The sequence below is a fragment of the Simochromis diagramma genome, unplaced genomic scaffold (assembly GCF_900408965.1).
Source record: "Simochromis diagramma unplaced genomic scaffold, fSimDia1.1 OVJJ01000091.1, whole genome shotgun sequence".
Classification (NCBI taxonomy): domain Eukaryota; kingdom Metazoa; phylum Chordata; class Actinopteri; order Cichliformes; family Cichlidae; genus Simochromis; species Simochromis diagramma.
In genome coordinates, this window is record NW_024386901.1 from 1,169,539 (window position 1) to 1,191,040 (window position 21,502).

At 41.6% G+C, this 21,502-nt stretch overlaps 2 protein-coding genes across 5 annotated transcripts in view; both read left to right on the forward strand.

The window, feature by feature from the left end:
- The first annotated feature begins 3,132 nt into the window (after positions 1 to 3,132).
- hsd3b1 (hydroxy-delta-5-steroid dehydrogenase, 3 beta- and steroid delta-isomerase 1) lies at positions 3,133 to 16,291 on the forward strand. Its single transcript, XM_040034688.1, has 3 exons — positions 3,133 to 3,606; positions 3,905 to 4,069; positions 14,767 to 16,291. Exons 1-3 carry the CDS (start codon positions 3,456 to 3,458, stop codon positions 15,573 to 15,575), a joined length of 1,125 nt encoding a protein of 374 aa, XP_039890622.1. The 5' UTR covers positions 3,133 to 3,455; the 3' UTR covers positions 15,576 to 16,291.
- Positions 16,292 to 16,476: 185 nt separating this feature from the next.
- The window catches only part of pla1a (phospholipase A1 member A), a 34,037-nt gene continuing 29,011 nt past the window's right edge, over positions 16,477 to 21,502 (forward strand). For all 4 annotated transcript variants that reach the window (XM_040034673.1, XM_040034675.1, XM_040034676.1 and 1 more), the window contains exons 1-2: positions 16,477 to 17,461; positions 18,635 to 18,851. In XM_040034673.1, the coding sequence (XP_039890607.1) occupies positions 17,395 to 17,461; positions 18,635 to 18,851 (284 nt within the window). In that variant the 5' untranslated portion in view covers positions 16,477 to 17,394. The remainder of the gene's footprint in view (positions 17,462 to 18,634; positions 18,852 to 21,502) is intronic.

Below are 21,502 nucleotides of genomic sequence, written 5' to 3' on the forward strand. Positions count from 1 at the left end.
GTTGTTGTAAAAAGCATGATAATATATTAAGTAATCCAAAGTATTCAGAATACGTTACTGTCATTGAGTAACGTAACGGAATACGTTACAGAATACATTTTGGGGCATGTATTCTGTATTCTGTAATGGAATACATTTTAAAAGTAACCTTCCCAACACTGGTCATGATGACGCATGGATTAGGTGATTAAAACACCACAGGGTTTTGGGCAAACATTGGAAAATAAAGAAGTTTTTATGGCACAGAGTCATAAGATTTCAGCTAGACTGTAGCTTCAAAGACAACATTTTGGGTGTGGAACTTCCTATTAATCAAGCCTGTATCCACAGACAGTCATGCTTTCACGAGGTTTGTTTCTGCTTTTAAACACAATGTAATGAGCAAAGATGTCTGTTAATGCTTTCCATTAAATTTCATGCTGCAACACAGAATCGCATTATTCGCTGTACACAAAGTCCTCTCAGCCATTAACACATCAGACTGTTGTTCCATAGATACAAAATAGCTCACACACATTCACTCTTTGGTGTTTGATGTCAGCAAATGACGATGAAACTGCCCTTGAGACTTTATCCTTCACCTCCTCAGCACACAGCTATCTTATCGGCTGCTTTGCCAAGGTCTTCCAAATAGAAACACTAACATGCAGTGCAGGAGTGTGCGTGGATGAACTGTTGCAGTTTCATTTTGTGTGTCTGTGTGTTTAAAAAGTCAGCCAAAGTTGCTCTAAGCGAGTGCTAGCGCTGCACTTCACTGTTAGCACTCGTTTTCAGTATACTGACCTAATTTTATTAAACTGTTGAAAACTTAGTGTAAAAAACAAAGCTTCTACATCAGAATACACAATTAGCCTATGAGTAATAGGATATGATGCCAAAACAGTGTCATTGTCAGCTATAGGTCAGTTCCAAGAAAGGTATCAGCTCTATATATGATGATTGTGGTGCAACCATTAAAACCCTGTAACACCCAGGAGCTTCCACCCCAGTGACCAGTGTACCCACTGCTGAATAAACAGTGGCCGACTTTATAATAATAATCCATGTATATGTAAAAACAAAGTTGCCCATCTGGCAGACAGATGTTACCTTGAAATGTCGGCTGTTTTTTTCTTTGGCTCATGTAGCCTTGCTCCTTTCTAGACAGACTTTGATACTTAATCATTGTTAGTAGAGTGCACATCTTGTCTACTCATGTTTCCCCTTAAAGAATCCCTATAAAACCCCTCCTTTGAAAATCTCAATAAAGCAGAAAAACAAGTCTGAAATAGACTTGTTTATATCAGTATGCCTGGACGGTAACATTAAAAAGTTTTTTTTCTAATATTCAACCATAGTAATCTAACTGAGTTTTACATAGTAGTTGAAGAAGTACTCCATAGTCTGCAGGCATAAATAGTTAGAGAAAAGGGTTAACTAGCAGCCAATCAAGCAGTAAAGCCAATGTGGAAGTGCCTAAAACTGCATTTCTTAAAATGGCCACTAGAAGTTAGCTAAAAGTGACTTAATCCAAATTGACAACCTCCAGAATTAAACTGTGCTGAACATAGACAGTATAAAAGATAGATGTAGCTTCCAAGTCTGAAAAGTGAAGCAAGCATAGAAGTTGTAATGAAGTCCAGGAAAATCGACCTCGGTTTGCTCTCTCTGTGATCTCAGCAAACACTTATCTGATGACTTTCTAGCCTTGACAGCTAGATTAAGGTCATACTGAGCAGAAAATCATAGTCATTCTTATGGTCAGAAAGCATGGTTAGCCGTGGTTCTCATTAACTAACTTCTCAGTTACAGGTTGTTTCCTAGTAAGTGTGTGGTTTCCCAGTCAGATCTTTCTTGCACAGCTCCCTTAAGGTCCAATCACAGTATTTCAGCTTGAAATGTGACTTTCATTGGACCATTACAGCACCTTGGTTTAGTTATTTTTCAGTAATTCTGTTTCAGTTATTTGCTGTTGTGCTGGGGATTGCATGACCTAATTTCAGTCAAGCTTTACACAGATGGCCCCGCATTTGACTCTAGAATACAGTGGTACACAGCCCCATGGTTGCAAAACAAGCACAATCATCACGCCACCACCACCGTGCTTGACAGTTGGTATGAGGTGTTTGTGCTTGTCAGGGACCAAGCAGTAAGGCATAGAGGACACAAGTGTTTAATAAAAAAAAAAGGGGGGGGGGGGGGTTTATTGACACAAAAATATGAAAGATAATTAACAAAACCAAAAACTTGGCCAATAAAAAGGTCAACTCAATAAACTAAACTCAAAATAGCAACTAGCACAAGACAATAAAACTCCAAACACCTCCCCAGGCAATGAAGCGTGTGGTTTAGTCCAATAAGGCTGTCAGCAGTACTTCAGACCCCCAGCCCTTTGCCACACCTTTTGCCAACCAGGAAGGAGAATCCAAACCCCCAGTTAAACTCAAACAAAGAAAGATATATTAATATAACATAAAACAGAAATTTAAACATTGTCATCACAGTGCTATTAAAGACTGAACAATACCAGTTCAGTGTTTTTCTGTAATTGCACTGCCATGAATTTAATATTTACCATGCTATCAGATGCCTTTGTGTGTATGTTCCTCCGTAGTGCAGTGTAATTAAAAGGTGTATGAGTATTGTAGGCGCGCCCTTAAATACAATAAAAGACACACAAAATGCATTACCAAAGAGCTGAAAAGCCACAGTGGAATATAACAAAGTCAAAGATATTGAAGTGCTATGCGGCAGGTAAATCGGTTATTTGACAGAGGAAGTCTCACTTCATGATCTTTTATTTAACTAGTACATTTCAGTGGGAAAAACCTGCTTATGTTTTATATATGTAGGTTTATTGTTACATATTAGACTACTCAGCAGTAGTTCTTCTGTACTTTAATGGGATTTTAAACACTTTACTTGTAATAGATTTTTTTATTCTGATTCTGTGTTTGTTGAGTGCTTCTTAGGGGTATGTGCCTCTTCGTGTAGAATTGTTCATTTTGTGAAAGCAGAAAGCAGCAAAGAACCCTCAGCTCCTGCTTTGTTTCCCTCCATGTCACATGCTGAGTCTCCCTGCCTCTTCTAATGAAATACTCCTTCTAAAAGATTACATTTTCCAAAAGCAAATGTCCTTGGCATACGGTGTAAGCCCTTCCAGCTGCTTTTTTGTCCAGCCCTAGAAAGCATCACATTCCATGCTGGAGTAGCTGAGCCCATCCCCTTTTTCAATACTGCCTTGGAGAAAAGAAGTTTTTTTTAGTAACTTTCTGGGCTTACAAAAAGGGCTGAGGTGGAGAGAACAGAAGGTGTTGTCCATCCCTCACAGACAGATCACGAAACATCCAACACCAATTCTGTATTCGGGTTTTTCTTCATTTTTAGCCGCTGTTTTTGAGAAGGCTCTGCATCAGAGAGAAAACAACTGCTTTTTGACTGTTAACGGGCCTTTATTTTATACAAAGAGACCTGCAATGTCTCTGCGAGGTGATGTGTGCGTGGTGACGGGGGCCTGTGGATTCTTGGGAAAGAGGCTGGTGAGGCTGCTGCTGGAAGAAGAGAAAATGGCTGAGATTCGACTTCTGGACAAACAGATACAGCTGCAGTATTTGCAGAGTTTGGAGGGTAAACCGTTCTTTTCTACAAAACATCCCCTTTTCCAGTTTAAAATTCATGAATTGATATGAAATGGGCAGGAGTAGATTTGTCTTATATATATTCCTTTACTGACATAATCGAAGAATATACCAATATAAAGATTTGAGAATTCAGCTTTTCTGACTTCCTCAATTAAAAGCTGTAATGTAAATGTGTTTTTAATGTCTCCAATACAGTAGATTGAAAACCAAATATTTGCTTTAGATTAAACTAAATAACTTGCGTCTTGCTGCTTTGTCTCGGTGACTGGTTTGTTTTGTGTCAGACTGCAAAGGTGAGACAAAGCTGCGAGCTTTCGAAGGGGACGTGAGGGACGGTGATTTCCTGATCAAATGCTGCCGTGGGGCATCGATCGTCTTCCACATCGCATCCATCATTGACATCAAAGACTCAGTGGAGTACAGTGAGATTTTCGGAGTGAATGTCAAAGGTAAGGCTGTCACAAATCCACCGAAGGCTTACCTAATTCATGTGACTTCAGATACATTTATCAAATCACATACATAAAACAAAGAAGCAGAATTATTTACAGTTGAAAGTTTTTGTTTTTTGTACCACTGACATTTAAAACTACTTTCATTACTTGTGTTAACTGGCCTTTGATCTGCTTTCACTATTACAGCCCAGTGCTTACTTCTACTTCCTCCAGTTCACACTTACTTTACACTCCTTAAAGCACTTGCATGTCATATGAATATTCCTGCTGCTTTATTTTAGTTAAACCTACAACTGTCCAATGCATTTTAAAAACTGTTCACCAGCAAATCAAATGACAGTTTTCCTTCCTAGTACTGTGCAACAGTGTTGAGCCCTTCCTCATTTCTTTACAGCATATGAGGCAAAAACAGCCTGTGCAATTCTAACAAGCTTGAAAGTCATTGTTTTGTATGACCACCTTTATTCTTCAACACAGCCCGAACTCTTTTATTCAAGCGTCCTTGTTTTTTTTAAGTAGCCTTCAAGATAAGTGTTCCAGGCCTCTTGAAGGACATTCAAAGCTCTTTCATACTATTTCAATAATGTTGAGGTCCAACTCTGGGAATGCCACAACTGATAATATCAAATTGTGTGTTTGTCTATATAGGTATACTTTTACAGCATCAGCAGTGTGTTTCAGATCACTGTCGTTTTTGGTCGTTTATTTCTAGTAATAATTTGGCAAAGCTAACCTTCTCTCCCTGTTGCCTTGCCTTAAAAAAATATATATATACACTAGGGGTGCAACGATATTCGTATCGATATTGAACCGTTCGATACAGTGCTTTCGGTTCGGTACGCATATGTATCGAACAATACAACATTTGTAATTTATTTTATCAACTTTCCTTCTGACGATGCTGTCTGTGTTGAGCGCTCAGTGAATCTGCGTTCGACTACTCCGCCTAGGCTCGACAGTGCAGCCTAGGCGGAGTAGTCGAACGCAGATTCACTGAGCGCTCAACACAGACAGCATCGTCAGAAGGAAGAGCACAGGGCAAGCTAGCGAGACAGAAGTTAAGCTCTCCTTGCAAAATGGACCTCCCCCACTCTCATTCAGATCTGGCGTTTGGAATTATTTTGGTTTTCATGTGACGTATGACCCTGAAGGTAAGCGAGTCATGGACTAAAGTAAAACAGTATGTTGGATGTGCCATGCAATGCTCAATTACATGGGTGGGAACTAGTGTGTTAGCGCAGTTAGCTCGTTAACGTGTTGGCCGTCTAGCCCCATGCACGGGGCGATCGGCGGTAGCTCGTTAACGGAGATTTGCCGTGTTGTGGAGTTAAGGTCATTTCAACGAGATTAACCTGAAAGCACTAGTGGGAACACAACGAATATGACTGCACATTTACGCCGACATCATCCTAGTGCAAAGACAAAAACAACAAGCATGCTACTAACTTTAGCCGAGTCATTTAGACAGCTGTTAGCACATGATTCTCCTTATATGTTTAACACTAGCACCCCCAGGCTTCTACCTTTCTACCTTTAAAACCCGGAGAGCAGCCAAATGGCTTTTAGCTAAGCTTTAGCTTCAGCCAAGTGGAAGCTAAATTTTCTAGTCATTCATATGTAAATTGGGTCGTTATCTGGGAATTCTGGAGGGAGGGGAGTGGGGGTGTGTGATTGAGGGCCATCTAAGTTTGCCATCTTAGGGAGAAATCAACACACATGGGTATATGTCCTTTGTTGCTAAGATTTATTGATAAAAACAGTACAAAAAACCAACCATTTGTACACATATTTACAAATGATAATAAAAAGTGAGTGAGTACAAACAATTCAACATTTTCAGCAATCACTCACAATCCTGGCACTGCCATGGTATCTGTAGTCTGCATTTACCACATGTGTATCTTTTGCAGTGAACACATCGCACAGTGGCATGATTGTTCTTGCAGTTGTGTTTGACCTGACACGAGGCTCTTTTTCCAGGGCTAGATGTTGTGGAGGGTTGTGTCCGAAGCAACTGTTCTTTTCTTGCCTTCTTCCCAGCTACATGAGAGCGAGCCAACTCTGTTGCAAGCGCCACCAGGAAGTCCACCCGTCTTTCCTTCGTCCCGGTGCATGCTTGATACAGCACATGTGCATTCAGTGCTGCCATGTCAATCATGTTATAAAACACGGCGCTGGCCAGTCGCCGTGTTTTATAACATGATGGTGGGGTGGGGTGGGGTGGGGTGTACACCCTGATGGTAATTCTGACTCCGTGTATCGTGCCCACCCCCAAGATCCTATATGTATGCGTAATGAGAGTGTGAGTAATGTGAATGTCTAAGTTGTGGGATAAAATTGAGGCAGAGGCAGCCAGAAGGGGACGGGGGGACGGGGGGGGGGGTAGCCTCCTCTGCACCCTGGTGACATACCCCTACTCCAAGGCCCTACATGTGTGGGTGGTTGTGGTGGAGCGGGAAGAGGGAGGCAGCTGGAGATGGGGAGGGAAGGAAGGGAGGGGCAGGTCAAATCAAATCAAATCAAATCACTTTTATTGTCACATCACATGTGCAGGCACACTGGCACAGCACATGCGAGTGAAATTCTTGTGTGCGAGCCCCACAGGCAACAGAGATGTGCCAAACACAACAACACAAACGAGCAAAATACAAGAATGGCCAACCTGAAACTAATAAATATATGTACAATATATAATAGTGTATGCATTTCTGGATGTGTATACTAAATATTTTCCTACGTGTGTGTGTGTGTGTGTGTGTGTGTGTGTGTGTGTGTGTGTATGTGTGTATACACATTTTTACAAATTAAATAGTAAAAAAAACAAAAAAAAAAAAAAAACAATAATAATAATAATAATAAAATATATAAAATATACAGAGTTGAATATGTGCAAAACAAGTGGCATTTATATACAGTGTGGAGTGCATAATGTTAAAGTTCCAGTAGTGAAGCTGAGGTGTCTATGACGTGTTCAGCAGTCTGATGGCCTGGTGGAAGAAGCTGTCTCTCAGTCTGCTGGTACGGGACCGGATGCTGCAGAACCTCCTTCCTGATGGAAGCAGTCTGAACAGTTTATGGCTGGGGTGACTGGAGTCCTTGATGATCCTCCCCGCTTTCCTCAGGCAGCGCTTCCTGTAGATGTCTTGGAGGGAGGGAAGCTCACCTCCAATTATCCGTTCAGAGCACCGCACTACTCGCTGGAGAGCTTTGCAGTTGTAGGCGGTGCTGTTGCCATACCAGGTGGTGATGCATCCAGTGAGGATGCTCTCAATGGCACAGTGATAGAAGGTCCTGAGGATGCGGGGGCTCATGCCGAATCTTTTCAGTCTCCTGAGAAAGAAGAGGCGCTGCTGCGCCTTCTTCACTGTTTTGTTTGTGTGTACTGACCACGTAAGATCCTCAGCCAGATGTACTCCAAGGAACCGGAAGCTGCTCACTCTCTCCACAGCAGCGCCGTTGATGGTGATGGGGGTGTGTACTTCTCTGCACCTCCGGAAGTCCACTATCAACTCCTTTGTCTTTGCGACGTTGAGGGTGAGATGGTGACCCCTCCCTGGGGCCAGCTCCCCCGCTGACCCCAGTAGGCACCCCCATACTCCGCGACCCGCCAGGGAAAGGGGGCCCAGGCCCATCCAGACCGGGGCCCAGCGCAGCAGCGGCCCCCGGCCCCACAGAGCCCGGGACAGTCCACCCAACCCCACCACAGAGAAAACTGCACCCACCCCACCATCCATTCATCTTCCAGACTACATGAGACAATAGACGCCCAGGCTGAGATCTTCCTCCACCTCTCCTGTGTCTCCCCCTCCTGCAGAGAGTTCCTGAGGAGAGGAAAGCTCCTGCAAGGTGTGACAATCTCCCCCACCAGTTGAAGAGCCCCCCAGGCGGCTCGACGCACCGGCGGCACCCCGCGCCAGGGATGGGCCCCCATGCACCCACCCGCCCACAACCCCGGCGACACACAAACCAGGACCCAAGGCCCCGAGGCCCGGCCCGGGCCCCAGCCCAGAGACGGAGCGCCCCCAGAACCTCACGCCCATCCCGGACCCACCCAGGGGCAGACAGGCTACCAGGTCAGTAACCCACGTCCGTCAGCACAGACCCTCAACTAGCCCCGCTGCACGCAGCCACGAGGAAACAGTCACCCGAGAGCCAAAAGAGCCCCCACCCGGACATGACCGCTACCCCGGGTTGAGCCCCCCAAGGAAGATGCCTCCGGGGAACCCCCTGACGCCCTAAGCCTGTCCCTACCGCCACACCAATCACAACAGTGAAGGCGGGACCAAACTATGACCCCCCACCCCCACTAGGTGATGAAGCTGATCAAAGGAGCCCAGAGCAATTGATCTGATGTGGTGGCAGAGGCTGTATCAAGACTAATGTAATCTAATAGATAATTTCTATATTGGTTAGAATTAAGATTGTTTTTATTTTTCCAGTTCATGAGGACAGTTTTCTTGGCTATGCATAGGGCAGTGAAAACCATATGGGCTATATTCTTTTCTGAAGTAACATTATCTAAGCTGCCTAACAAACACACTAAGGGGGAAGTTGGAATGTTACATTTCAGACACTTTGATAAGTCTTCACATATCTCGCGCCAAAACTTCTGTACTGGTGGACAGAACCAAAGAGCGTGAGTGTAATTGTCTGGTGTATTGCCTTGACAGTGTGAGCAGTTGTTGGAAGATGTAAAGCCCATCTTGAACATCCGATGACCTGTATAGTGCACTCTATGTAGTATTTTGTATTGTATTAATTGCAGACTGGGATTTTTAATCAATTTAAAGGTTTTTAAGCATACCTGAGACCAGAAGTTTTGGTCTAAGCTGACTGATAAATCTGCTTCCCACTTTGCAATAGGAAGGGATATTGATTCATCTAATTTAGAAAGTGTTCTGTATATTTTAGATAATAATTTGGGGGATTTAAGAGTAAGGAAATGTGCCGCACTTGGTGGTGTTTGTAATTCAACTTGACTGAGGTTAAATTTCTTTTTTACTATGGATTTAATTTGTTGATATTCTAAAAATCTTTTCTTGTTGATCCCATATTGTGCAACTAGTCTGTCAAATGGAATAAATTCTGTTCCCTCTAATATATGTTCTAAGTATTTAATTCCTTTACAACTCCATTCTGGGAAATTAATCATATTATTGTTTTGTAATATGTCAGGGTTGTTCCAGATAGGTGTACGTTTACATGGGATTAATGAAGACTCCGTTATTTTTAGAAACTCCCACCATGCTGTCAGAGAGAAGCTGATGTTGATACTTTTAAAGCATTCATGTCTTTTGATGTTTGAGCTAATAAATGGTAGGTCTGAAATCTCTAGATCCTTGCATAGTGCCTGTTCAACATCTAGCCAGGGCTCATCTAAGAAGGTATGTTTTGACCATTCTGAGATGAACTGAAGCCTGTTGGCTAAGAAGTATTGTTGAAAATTAGGCAGATCTAATCCTCCTCTATCCTTGGTTCTTTGTAGCGTTTTTAAGCTGATACGCGGGGGTTTATCTTTCCAAAGGAATTTGGAAATATATGAATCCAGAGATCTGAACCAATCTTGTGATGGTTTGTTAGGGATCATCAAAAATAAGTAATTTATTTTTGGCAAAATCATCATTTTTATAGTGGCGACCCTTCCCATGAGTGATATGGGTAAAGATTTCCATCTAGTCAGATCGCCTTCTACTTTCTTTAGAAGTGGGATGTGGTTTAATTTAGTTAAGTCTGAAAGCTTAGGAGAAACATTAATACCTAAATATTTAATATTTCCGGATTGCAGTGGGGCAGAGGAAGAATTATGGAAGGAGCAGTTAATGGGGAGAACTGTAGATTTTGGCCAGTTAATTGAATAATCTGAAACTCTTGAAAACCAGTTTATTAGAGTAATTACCTCAGAGAGGTTGGTTTGTGTGTTTTGCAGAAAAAGCAACACATCATCCGCATAGAGACTGATTTTATGTTCTATGTTCTTACATTTTATGCCCTTAATTGTTGTAGCCTGTCTAAATGCTGCTGCTAGAGGTTCGATAAAAATTGCAAAAAGTGAAGGGGAGAGTGGGCATCCCTGTCTGGTGCCCCTCAGGAGACAGAAGCTGGAGGATGTCTGGTCATTTGTTCTGATACGAGCTGTTGGGGAATTGTATAATATTCTTATCCAGTTTATGAAAGAGTTTCCAAAACCAAATTTGTGTAAAGTTGCGAATAAAAATTTCCAGTTAACTCTATCAAATGCTTTTTCTGCATCTAGAGATAATATTATGGTTTCGATGTTTTTATTGTATGAGTAGTCTATTAAATTAAGTAATCTACGAGTGTTTGTTGAGGAGTGCCGACCTTTTATGAAACCAGTTTGGTCAGGATGAATTAAGAGGGGGGTTATTTTCTCTAATCTCTTTGAGAGAGCTTTGCAGATTATTTTAAGGTCTACATTTAAAAGAGAAATTGGACGATAGCTTGAGGGAAATAAAGGGTCTTTGCCTGGTTTTAGCAGGAGACTAATGTTGGCAGAATTCATATTTGGTGGTAGTCTGCCATTTTCCTCGATTTCCTGCAACATTCTGTGGAATACTGGTGCCAGAATTGTCCAGAATTCTTTGTAGAATTCTGCAGGGAAGCCGTCTGGGCCTGGAGCCTTATTATTGGGCATACTTATCAGGGCTTCCTGGAGTTCACCTGGCGTCAGTGGCGAATCCAGTTCCATTGCTTGACTGTCTAGTAATTTTGGAAGAGTTACGTTGTCAAGAAACAGATCAATTTCATTTTTAGATGGGTTTATTTGTGGTGAGTATAAAGTTTCATAGAAATCCCTAAAAATGTTGTTTATTCTTCCAGGGTCATATATTGTGTTCCCCGATAAATCTTTAGCAGCACATATAGTTGTTTTTTCTTTATTTATTTTTAACTGGTTAGCTAGAAATCGACCTGATTTGTTACTGTGTTCAAAATTCTGCAAGCGAAGTCTTTGTATAAGGAATTGTGTTTTTTTATTAATAGTTTCATTTAATTCTAGTTTTGTCTTGCGTATTTTGTTCAATGTTTCCTGATCTTGGTCGCACGCGTAGGCTTCTTCTAGTGATTTGATGTTTTTTTCTAATTCCTGAATATTTTTGTTTTCTTCTTTCTTTTTGTGTGATGAGAAAGAAATTATTTTACCTCTCATCACAGCTTTCCCTGCTTCCCATAGAACAGAAGCAGATATTCCGGGAGTGTCATTAAAGTCTAAATATGAAGTCCATTCCTTTTTAAAATATTTAATAAAGTCTTCATCTTTAAGCAATGATGTATTAGATCTCCAGTTTTTACTTGGCGTAGTATTATTCTTGTGCATTAGTGTTAAAGATACAGGAGCATGATCGCTGACAGCTATAGGATGAATCTCAGTGTCTGAAATGTCACTCAGCAGTGAGCTGCTGACCAGAAAATAATCCAGACGAGAGTAAGAGTGATGAACATGCGAGAAAAAAGTATATTCCTTACTGTTGGGGTGAAGGGAGCGCCATGCATCGCGAAGGCCAAAGTCGCTCATATACTGTTTGATTATATTTGTGGATTGCCAATTGCGCTGAGTTCCTGTTGTGTTGAGCCTATCCATTTCTTCATTTAGTCCAAGGTTGAGGTCACCGCCAAGAATGAGTGTGCATTCGAGGTGTTCAGAGAGTGCACTAAAAAATCCGTGGAAGAATGAGGGTTCATCAACATTTGGACCATATATACTTACAATACATAGTTTTTTGTTCAATATTGATAGTTTAATAATTAGAAATCTACCCTCTGGATCTATAACTGTATCGAGTACTGTAAAATTAACATTTTTATGTATTAAAATTGCTACTCCCCGTTGTCTAGAATTATAACAGGCTGCAAACACGTTAGGAAACTCAGGTGTTTTAAGTTCGTTTAAACCTGTGACAGGTCTGTGAGTTTCTTGTAATAAAACAACATCTGCCTGTAGTTTTTTAAGCTGGTTAAATATCTTTAACCTCTTTCCTCTGGTGCCAGCTCCATTTACATTCCATGTGACAAACCTCAGCATGCCCATAATTGTGTGTGTATGTCTAATGATGTACGCTGGGTGTTTCGTTTAGACAGGTGGAGAAAATGTGGAAACATCCCTTGTTTGTAAATAGAAAGAGAGAGAGGGGGAAAAAAAGTGTGGTGAGAGGCTCCATAAGTCAGACTTATGTGTGTGAATATTCACTAATATGAACAAGCGTGGCTTGTGTTATGTGTCCTGCAAGTCTGTGCGTGCTGTGAGGCTGTCGTGAATGTGCTGCCGTTGAGCGGATGTGTTTGCGTGATCGTGGTGTGAAAATATGGAGAAATAGAGGGTGTTGTTTGTAGGTGAGTGGGGAAGAAGGTGATCACAGCAGTGAAAGACAAGAGAAAGAAAGAAACCACATGAACTGTGAGCAACAACAAAAAAAAAGAAATGAAACGGAAACATTCCAATTAAAGTAATGACGGAGGGTGACGGTGTTATATCTGCTATGACATCATATTGATATTACTAGGTTAAACACATGTTAAAGGAGAAAGTGTGAATGTATAAGAAAAGAGTGTAGCGGGTTCTTATCTGGGATGCAGTCAATATAACCACGGTGTGGTGCCGGGGTCGCGGTACAGCTGTCCGTCCACGTAGAGCCGGTCCACGGCGATGACAGCACGGGAGCCTTTCTGGATGAAGCTACGTCGAACTGGGAACAGGACCTTGCGTCGTTCCAGGATCTCTTTGGGGAACTGGTCGTTCACGCTGAAGTCCGTTCCTTTCAGCTCTCTGCCGCGACTCTTCACCTGTTCCTTCTGTTTGAATTGACCGAATTTGGCCACAATAGGCCGTGGTCTCCCGGTCCGCGACCTCACGCCCCCCAAACGATGTACTCTATCGAAGTCGATGTTCTTTACGGTGTCCTCCGGCAGCTTCAGGTGGATTTTGATGAAGCTTTTCACCGTTGCCTCCGCGTCCTCTCCGGCAGATTCTGGAATACCAGAAAACACAAGATTATCTCTCATGCTACGGGCTTGTAGATTGATAACGGACTCTTTTATTTTTTTATTTTCAATGTTTAGCTGGGTCACGTTATCGGTGAGAGATTTGACCGACTCCCGTAGCGTGGTATTTTCAGCGGCAAGCGATTCCACCTGCTGCTGGCTGAATTCCAGGGATTCTCTCAGAGATTTAAATTCCCGGTGTAAAATCTCCACCAGGGACAGCCTCGCATCGAAACTGGACAATCGCTTGTCGATTGACTCCAGGATGTCTGCGATGTCTTTGCCGGCAGGCGATGTTGTACCGGGGGAGTCTGCCGGGCGACATCTCTTCGATGACGGCGTCTCAATTTTGGCCGGGGAGGATGCACTCTGGGCCTTCTTCATTACTAAATCTTGAAAACAGCGGTCGATGTAATCTTGGAGAGCGTCTAAACTCTCCCCGTTGTCCTCCAGTGTGTTAGAGATGATAAAACAGATGTTGTTAGTTATATGACAATTGATATTTGGTAATACTGAAGCTTGAAAAACCTTTGTTAAACTCTATGCTACCATTCGCTTTTTTTCCGCCAATTCTCCGGCGTCTGACGTCACCTACAACATGGGTCGCTTACCTTACTCGTCACTTCTGACAAATTAAAAAGGCATGAACATTTTTTTTGTATCGAAAAAATATCGAACCGTGACACCAAAGTATCGAACCGAACCGAACCGTGAATTTTGTGTATCGTTGCACCCCTAATATACACATATATGTACATATATATGTATACAAACTTGTGTACCCAGTTCTTGTTTGTTTAAGTCTTTAAAGATTTTGCTGTACAATCATTCCTCTGTGGAAAAAAGAAGAGTTTGAATAAATAACTAAAACCTCAAAATTACCATAATATTCACGTCCATGATGAGTGGATGTAAACTCCCAACCATAACTGTAGGTGCCTTTTTTATAATTGAGTGATTCACAGGGTGTGAATAGTTGCAAACATGTTTTTATCTGTGCGTTAGCCTTGCGACAGACCTGTTTGGGGTGTACCATACCCACCCACCTGATTTGAATAAGTGGAAGAAGATCACTAGGGGGAACACATTTTCCACTGAATATTTTATTCATCAAGATCCAGTGTGTGATTCAAGTGGTCTCTTATTTTTTAACATTTTGGTTTTTACCATGTTCAGCACCACAGCACAAGCGCCAGGTTTCATTATATATAATGTATCTTAAAGCAGATACATAGCAAAACTGGCAACCTGACACGAGAATAACCTGAACAGACAAACAGCAGTTAAATAATGAAGGAAAAATGCATAATCAGAGATGACATAATATAATTGCAGATATTTGAAAAGTCACTTTATTTACACTTTAAACTTATGTTTCTACCAGCTACTGCAATTTCTTTTGATGTTTCCATTTGAACTTTATTCAGTTTGTCACTCAGCACATGTACTGAAGACCAGCTTCCTGTTACACAAAGGCTTTTTAAAACTTATAAATATTTCTGTTATGATTTGGCAGCAGCTTTTCTAGTATAAAGGAATACATGGATGCATTAATTAATTTCCCAAATTAGAATTAATCTCTTTGTTGTTGTTTTTTATTCTCTTGTTGCTCTGATAACATAAAAGTTTCTTGCTGCTCTGAGATATGCAGTGTTTATTGTTAGTTATATTAACTCAGCAGCATCTTTGCCTCGTAGGAACCCAGCTGCTTTTGGAGGCATGTATTCGGGAGAACGTGCCGTCCTTCATATACACCAGCACCATTGAAGTGATGGGGCCAAACTCCAAGGGAGAACCCATAATCAATGGCAGTGAGGACACCGTCTATGACATCAGTTTGGAAATCAACTACAGCAAGACCAAGAGTGAGGCTGAGGAGAAAACCCTGAAGGCCAACGGTGAGGTGCTCCAGAACGGAGGCCAGCTAGCCACCTGTGCACTCAGACCCGCGTATATCTATGGAGAGGGCTGCCGCTTCCTCCTAGGCCACATGGCCGATGGGATAAAAAACCGAAATGTTCTGCTTCGTATGTCGCTCCCCAAGGCCCTTGTGAAGCCTGTCTATGTGGGCAACGTGGCCGCCGCTCATCTCCAAGCATCCCGCAGCCTCAAAGATCCGCAGAAAAGAAATGCTGTTGGAGGGAAGTTTTACTTCGTTTCTGATGACACACCACCTGTGAGTTATTCAGACTTCAACCACGCCGTGATGTCTCCTCTGGGTTTCAGTATTCAAGAGAAACCCATGTTGCCACTCACCCTCTTCTACTTACTAACTTTCCTTATGGAGACAGTAGCCTGGATCCTACGGCCTTTCATACGCATCGTCCCGCCACTGAACCGTCAGCTCCTCACCATGTTGAACACGCCATTCAGTTTTTCCTATGAGAAAGCCAAGAGGGATCTAGGATATGTCCCCAAATATAGCTGGGAGGAAGCACGCAAACGCACCACTGAATGGCTCGCCTCCCTGTTGCCAGCAGAGAGAGAAAGAATCTTGTCTAAATAGATGAAAAATGACCAAAAGTCATTAGCACCCAATTAATACTTTTTTTTGTGAAACTGTTAAACATATAGACATAATTTGAAATTAACCATGGAATTGTGAAGTCCTGTTTTTAAGGCTTAACTTTCTAAGATAAGATAATAAACGTCATTAACCCACATGGGAAGTTTGATAAAGAGTGCTACACATACCTGCATTCACAGAAAACAGGGTTAAGTGCTAACCTTTGAACTAAGACTAGCAAGCATATTATGGAGAGTCCAAGGGGACTGACATACATGTAGAGCCAGCCTCAAGTGAGCATTAATGAAACTACAGCTTTAATCATTTCCACATTGGCTTCAAGCTTGAATACCTACAACATGCACACCAAACACCACTAGCTACAGTAACAATGTTTCTGTTGTGTTTTGTTTCCATTCTTGCCAATTGTGATTTTTTTTACATGAATTACACAGATTTATAGTTTTCCTGTGACAGTAAGCAGAAATGTATAGCATGTGAAAACAGAGCATGAGTGTTGACATTTCTTTCAAATGGCATGTTTGTGAAAGTTTTTCAAAGTACACCTTGATAACTTTGTCATATGTTTTTGTTTAACTGACAACACAGCCACTAAAGTCATACTGTCTTAGAGCAGGAGCTGTGAATCTGTACTGCTAGCCATTTATCCTAAAATGACACAGAGGATATGTGCTCAATTAAAAACTACTGCATGACCTGCTGTTTCTGTCTTACGAATACTAATAAAGTGTTTGTGAGAAAAAAAATTCCCATTCTCATTGTATTTTTACTGATGTTTTTTAGTAAAGCTCATCTCGAACTTCAGTGACATTGCAAACTTTGCCATTTGATAAAAAATAAACTCGCCATACTTAAGTGGAGAGTCCACGTTGCACATACGGCTTTAAATCACATTAACACAAAGAAAATGCAAAGGATTACATTTGTGCGTGCATGAATGCATGTGTGTATCAGTGTTACTAGTGTGACATACAGTCAGACTGTGGAAACCTGCCTCTCTTTTTAACAACAAAAAGCAACTCCTCACGGTGTAAGTCATGCAGTTTGTGATGAACACTTGGATTAAGTATAGGTTAGGTTTCCAGGAAATGAATGTTGTCATAGAGACTGAATAGTGTGTGATGGACTCACATGAATTGCTTGATTATGTAAAAAAAAGAATTAAGACTCAAAAATCAGTTGATTACTGATTTCCAGATTTCTCCGGTCACTGTCAGATGCCCTCTCTCTCTCAAGCAGAACCACGCAAACCCACCTACGCAATGAAGGTCTCTCTCTCTCTCTCTCAAACACACACAAACACACACACACAAACTAGTGGGCAGCCAGGCCAGAGTCCAGCCTTTTAAACAAACAGCCATTGAATACAAATGAGGTCATGGATTCACCACCAGGCAAAGACTTTCAACCACTTTTTCAGAGCAAACCCAGACTGGGAAAGGAATAAAAAAGAAAACTCACCCCCTAATTGAATCCGATGAACAAAAAGAAAATGACACCGAGAGGTTTGTTGTGGATACGTTCAGTTTAAAAGTGGAATGTTACAGTGAACCCGGGTCTTTATATTCTGGACTAATTTGGCCTGTTTTATATGGATTCCAGCATTGCTTCACCCCTGATGTTTGCCAGATAAACTCTGAGTTTCTGTTTCAGTGTTACAGCACTGCACAGAGCTGGGATTTAGTCAAGCCTAAAGCTGATCACCAATCTGGGAGCTAAAGAGAGCAGCTGAGCACCATTAAGAACTAACAAACTCCTGGCAGCTACTTTCAACATTCACTTCACTGACACCACAGAAATGCTTTGGGAGTGCAAAACCTTCCTCTTCTGTGTTTTGTCGGTCTACATCACATCACTGGTGGTGGGTAAGTATTGTGCCAATGAAGGAGATTTGCTCTGCTGCATCATTTTTCCATACAGTTATTCTAAATATGTATGCAAAGAGGGTTGAAAGACGGAACAGGGACTGTGTTATGTGAGTTTTTGTCGCAAGTCAGTGATTACGTAACACATAGCACCATATATACAAACGAGGAACTTGTCCTCTACAGTAAAGTGGGATTCTTTTTCTGCTATCTGCCTTCCAAGTGTCTTTGTAAGAATCAAAGAAGAAAATGCTAATTTCACATTTTACTGGTAATACTTAATGTATTACCAGTAAAATGTCCTAAAGATGGCTGTCAAAAGTGAAGCTATTGTCCTAGCAGAAAAATGCCTGAAGTGACTAATATAGTACTATGGCTGACATTATTAGATTGTTAATCATCTGATCATTAAATATGCATAGACCTATAAAACTTGTCAAGAAGTCGCAATTAGGCACTGCTTCATAGTTGACTGAGAAATGTTGGTTAAATGTGTGTTGTAAATTACTGATGACGTAAGGGGTCAGATAAACGTAGTAGAGACAAATTTTAAATAATTACTTTCAAATATAGTAAAGCCAAAGTCTTAAAGCTGCACAGGACTGCCACACTAATTGTTATGTGATGTTTGAAGTAAAGGGGAAGACAATTGGTTATCCAGTTTTGAAAAGGTTAGGATGCTGTGCAGCATGTAAATAAAAACACAATCCAGTGATTTGTGAATCATATGAACCCACATTTCACAATAACATCAAAGAAATCTACTAATCAAAAATTGAAATTCCTTTTGAAAAACATGGACTCTTCCTTCCATAAAGAGGAAAGGGACCATCCAACTTGTCATCAGTGTTTAGTTCAAAAACCTGCAAGTCTGATGGTATAGGGGTGCATTAATATCTGTTGAACTGACAGCTTACACGTCTGGAAAAGCGCCATTAATCTTTAAATGTGTCTATAGGTTTTAGAGCAGCACATACACTCATCCACGCTGTGCATATTTTAGCAAGCCAATGGTAAAACACATACTGCATCTATTACAACAGCATGGCTTTGTAGTAGAAGAGTGGTAATCCCAATGCTGTCAAATACAAAACCCGCAAGTTTTATTTCGTGATACAGTGAGGCTAAAACAACAACTACATAGTATGTATTACGCCCTTCTACTTCTACTAGCTTCAGATGAAAGGCAGCAAGATAATCACTGTGCTGATCTCAACAACATCACATGGCGGGAATACCAGCAGCAAAGAGTCAGACTGAACGTCCAGTATCTGCTGCTGACCAGGAAAAACATGGACTGTCCACAAGCATTCAATGAGACGTCCCTCACCATGGAGAACTCCTACTTCAACCCCTCGCGTCCTACAAAGGTTATCATCCACGGGTACAGGTGAGATCCTTATTTAGTTTCAGAGTACGAGCCTCTGAATCTTTAAATGAAACAAATGTAATAGTTTTGGACGGATCAGTGCTATTCTGCTATTCTGTGCACCAGTTATGTTAGAGTAACAGCCACAGTCAGTGTAACTGTAACTGTATTCCGTTACAGTTACCGTTTAAAAAGGTGGTATTTAGAATACAGTTACTTTGTTGAAATAAATGGATTACACGGCGGTACTTCCCTGTTTCATATTGTGGCGGGTCAGGACTGTTTGGGTTTTGTTTGACAGCTACGTTCTGTTGTTCCAGGTGGCACGGTTACGGTTGCCATGGTTACAGGGTGACGCTCTCTTTCTGTCTGTGTTTCCTGGGTGAGAGAGCGCTTTTTTGTTGTTGTTGTTGTTGTGCTAAACTAATCCGGTTGTTCAGTGATGACACGACGAATCCTACTTCTGGGTCTAAAGTAGTCTGCGTTTAATATGGCTTTTGTGTTGTTAACATGTTTAATGTTATGTATTTTCTTCTATTTGATCTCAAAAAGCTCCTAAAACAGTCAGTGATCACTGTTGACCTCCCTCGGCTTTTATTACCACTAATCATTTATTTAAGCTCAGTTTTTAAAACCTTAGGATGTAACTACAGCCCAGCCCATGCAGCAGTATATGAATGACTAACCTCGTATTGTGGATGGATTATCTCAGTTGTTCTCCTGGCTGAAGTTTGGTCCTTTTACAGCATCCTGCCATGCGATTACATTTGTTCCTGACCACCAAGAACACTCACGTTAACTTTTATCGGGTGGAAAAAAAGTTATCTTGTTTATATTATGCTAACATAGCTGTGTCGCTAGCGGTCACGTAGCACATCATTATATACCAGCTAGCCAAACTTCAGTAACCCTACAAATGTCACTGCTGTTTAGTTTTCTGTCTTCATTTATGTTGGAAGTGATAACGGAGCTGTACGTTTTCATTTGTTTCCAAAACTCTGCAATCAGGACATGCTATATTGTATTTAGATAGAAGCTAGCGAGCTAACTCCCTGCTAACTTCTAACTCCGTTAAATGTCATAAATTCCGTTTTCATGGATGCCTGGATGTTAAACTCAATTGTTACACCTGGTAGAGCAGAACGCTGATCATTTTATTAAAGATGAAAGACTTTAGACAGTTTTTCAACTCTCAGTAATGCGATTGTGATCATTTGATATATGGACCTGCAGCGGAGTTTAGGCCCAGACACGGCTAGTGACGTCAGACTGAACAATCGGGCAGAATGCTCTAAAGAACGTAGCCTCATGGGCAGTGTAGTCCGTGCTGCAGGGAGAATGGACTGCCATACCCGTTATGTGTCTGTGAGCGCGAGGAGGGAGAAAAAGGCGAGTGGAAAAGTGGTTATCGTAGCAGAAACGGGAGCTGGAAGCATGCAGTGTTGGGAAAGTTACTTTTAAAATGTATTCCATTACAGAATACAGAATACATGCCCCAAAATGTATTCTGTAACGTATTCCGTTACGTTACTCAATGACAGTAACATATTCTGAATACTTTGGATTACTTAATATATTATCATGCTTTTTACAACAACGTGAATGTACTATTGCTGTGTGATTTATTACTATTACTAAAGGTCCGCGACTCCGAACTGTAGTAAAGGGACCTCTGACTAATACGGCCGGGTCCCTGTCGGCTCGTAGCCGAAAAATAGCTTTACTTTGTTGTGTGGGTCAACTTTTCTTGCGAGAGACAGAGAGAGGCGTTGAAAGACTGCTCCAACGGAACTTATTGTTTTCGGAGGAAAACACGAACACGGTGTACAGTCGAGTCTTAATAGCTTACTTACAACTGGGCTCATCAGGCACTCTTCTTGGCTGCAGTGGTTATTATTATATTTACATGCTTCCAGCTCCCGTTTTTGCTCGATGACAACTCGTACTGTAACGTTGGGTTGTGTTGTGCGGTTGAGAAGAGGCGGAAAAACACCTAGCAGGCTAGGCGGAAGGATACACACCCACACTGGTATCAGTAATCCACGGTGGTTCTTTAATACGCATTCTTCAGCAACCGTATAAAAGCCCGGCTGAACGGCTGCGGCTCAACAACAAAATGCCCAGCGTTCATACAACCCAAGCGCTGCAAACAAAACAAAAAAAAGGGTCTCGAAAAGAAAACATAAGTCCGTCCCTCGTTAAGCACGAGCGTGAAGGCACATGTTCACACCATCACAGAGAGAGAGAGCAGTGGCACATACTGATGACACCATCAACCCTCGACTTGGGTGTCTTAAAGGGACACCACACCATAACGGCTGTTACATATTCCCCCCCGGTTAAACAAAGGCTGTCCCCAGCCGAACACAGCAAAGGTACAGTTCAAACTTAACCAGCCTCCATACATGGTCAGCAGGATAAGACGTCAAAACCAAAATAGGGGAATGTACAGTCCAAAATTGACAAACTGGCATACATGACAGTGTCCCACATGGTGAATGCCCATTCAAATAAATGTCAAAGAAAGAAAATAAGCCTAGGACAGCCAGGACAATGACAGAATGAAATTCCCTCTTATTGTTACATTGCGTTTCCACCGTTTTCCCAAAAATTACAACAGTAAGCATGAACATATCACCACAACATGAAAACAGTGCCAACATGAATCGTAG

What these genes read in the sequence shown, in the direction of transcription:
- hsd3b1 (XM_040034688.1), top strand. Translation starts at nt 3,456, where the DNA reads ATGTCTCTGCGAGGTGATGTGTGCGTGGTGACGGGGGCCTGTGGATTC. An exon ending in GTATTTGCAGAGTTTGGAGG is followed by an intron (nt 3,607 to 3,904) that starts GTAAACCGTTCT and finishes GTTTTGTGTCAG; the next exon opens with ACTGCAAAGGTGAGACAAAG. An exon ending in TTTCGGAGTGAATGTCAAAG is followed by an intron (nt 4,070 to 14,766) that starts GTAAGGCTGTCA and finishes TTTGCCTCGTAG; the next exon opens with GAACCCAGCTGCTTTTGGAG.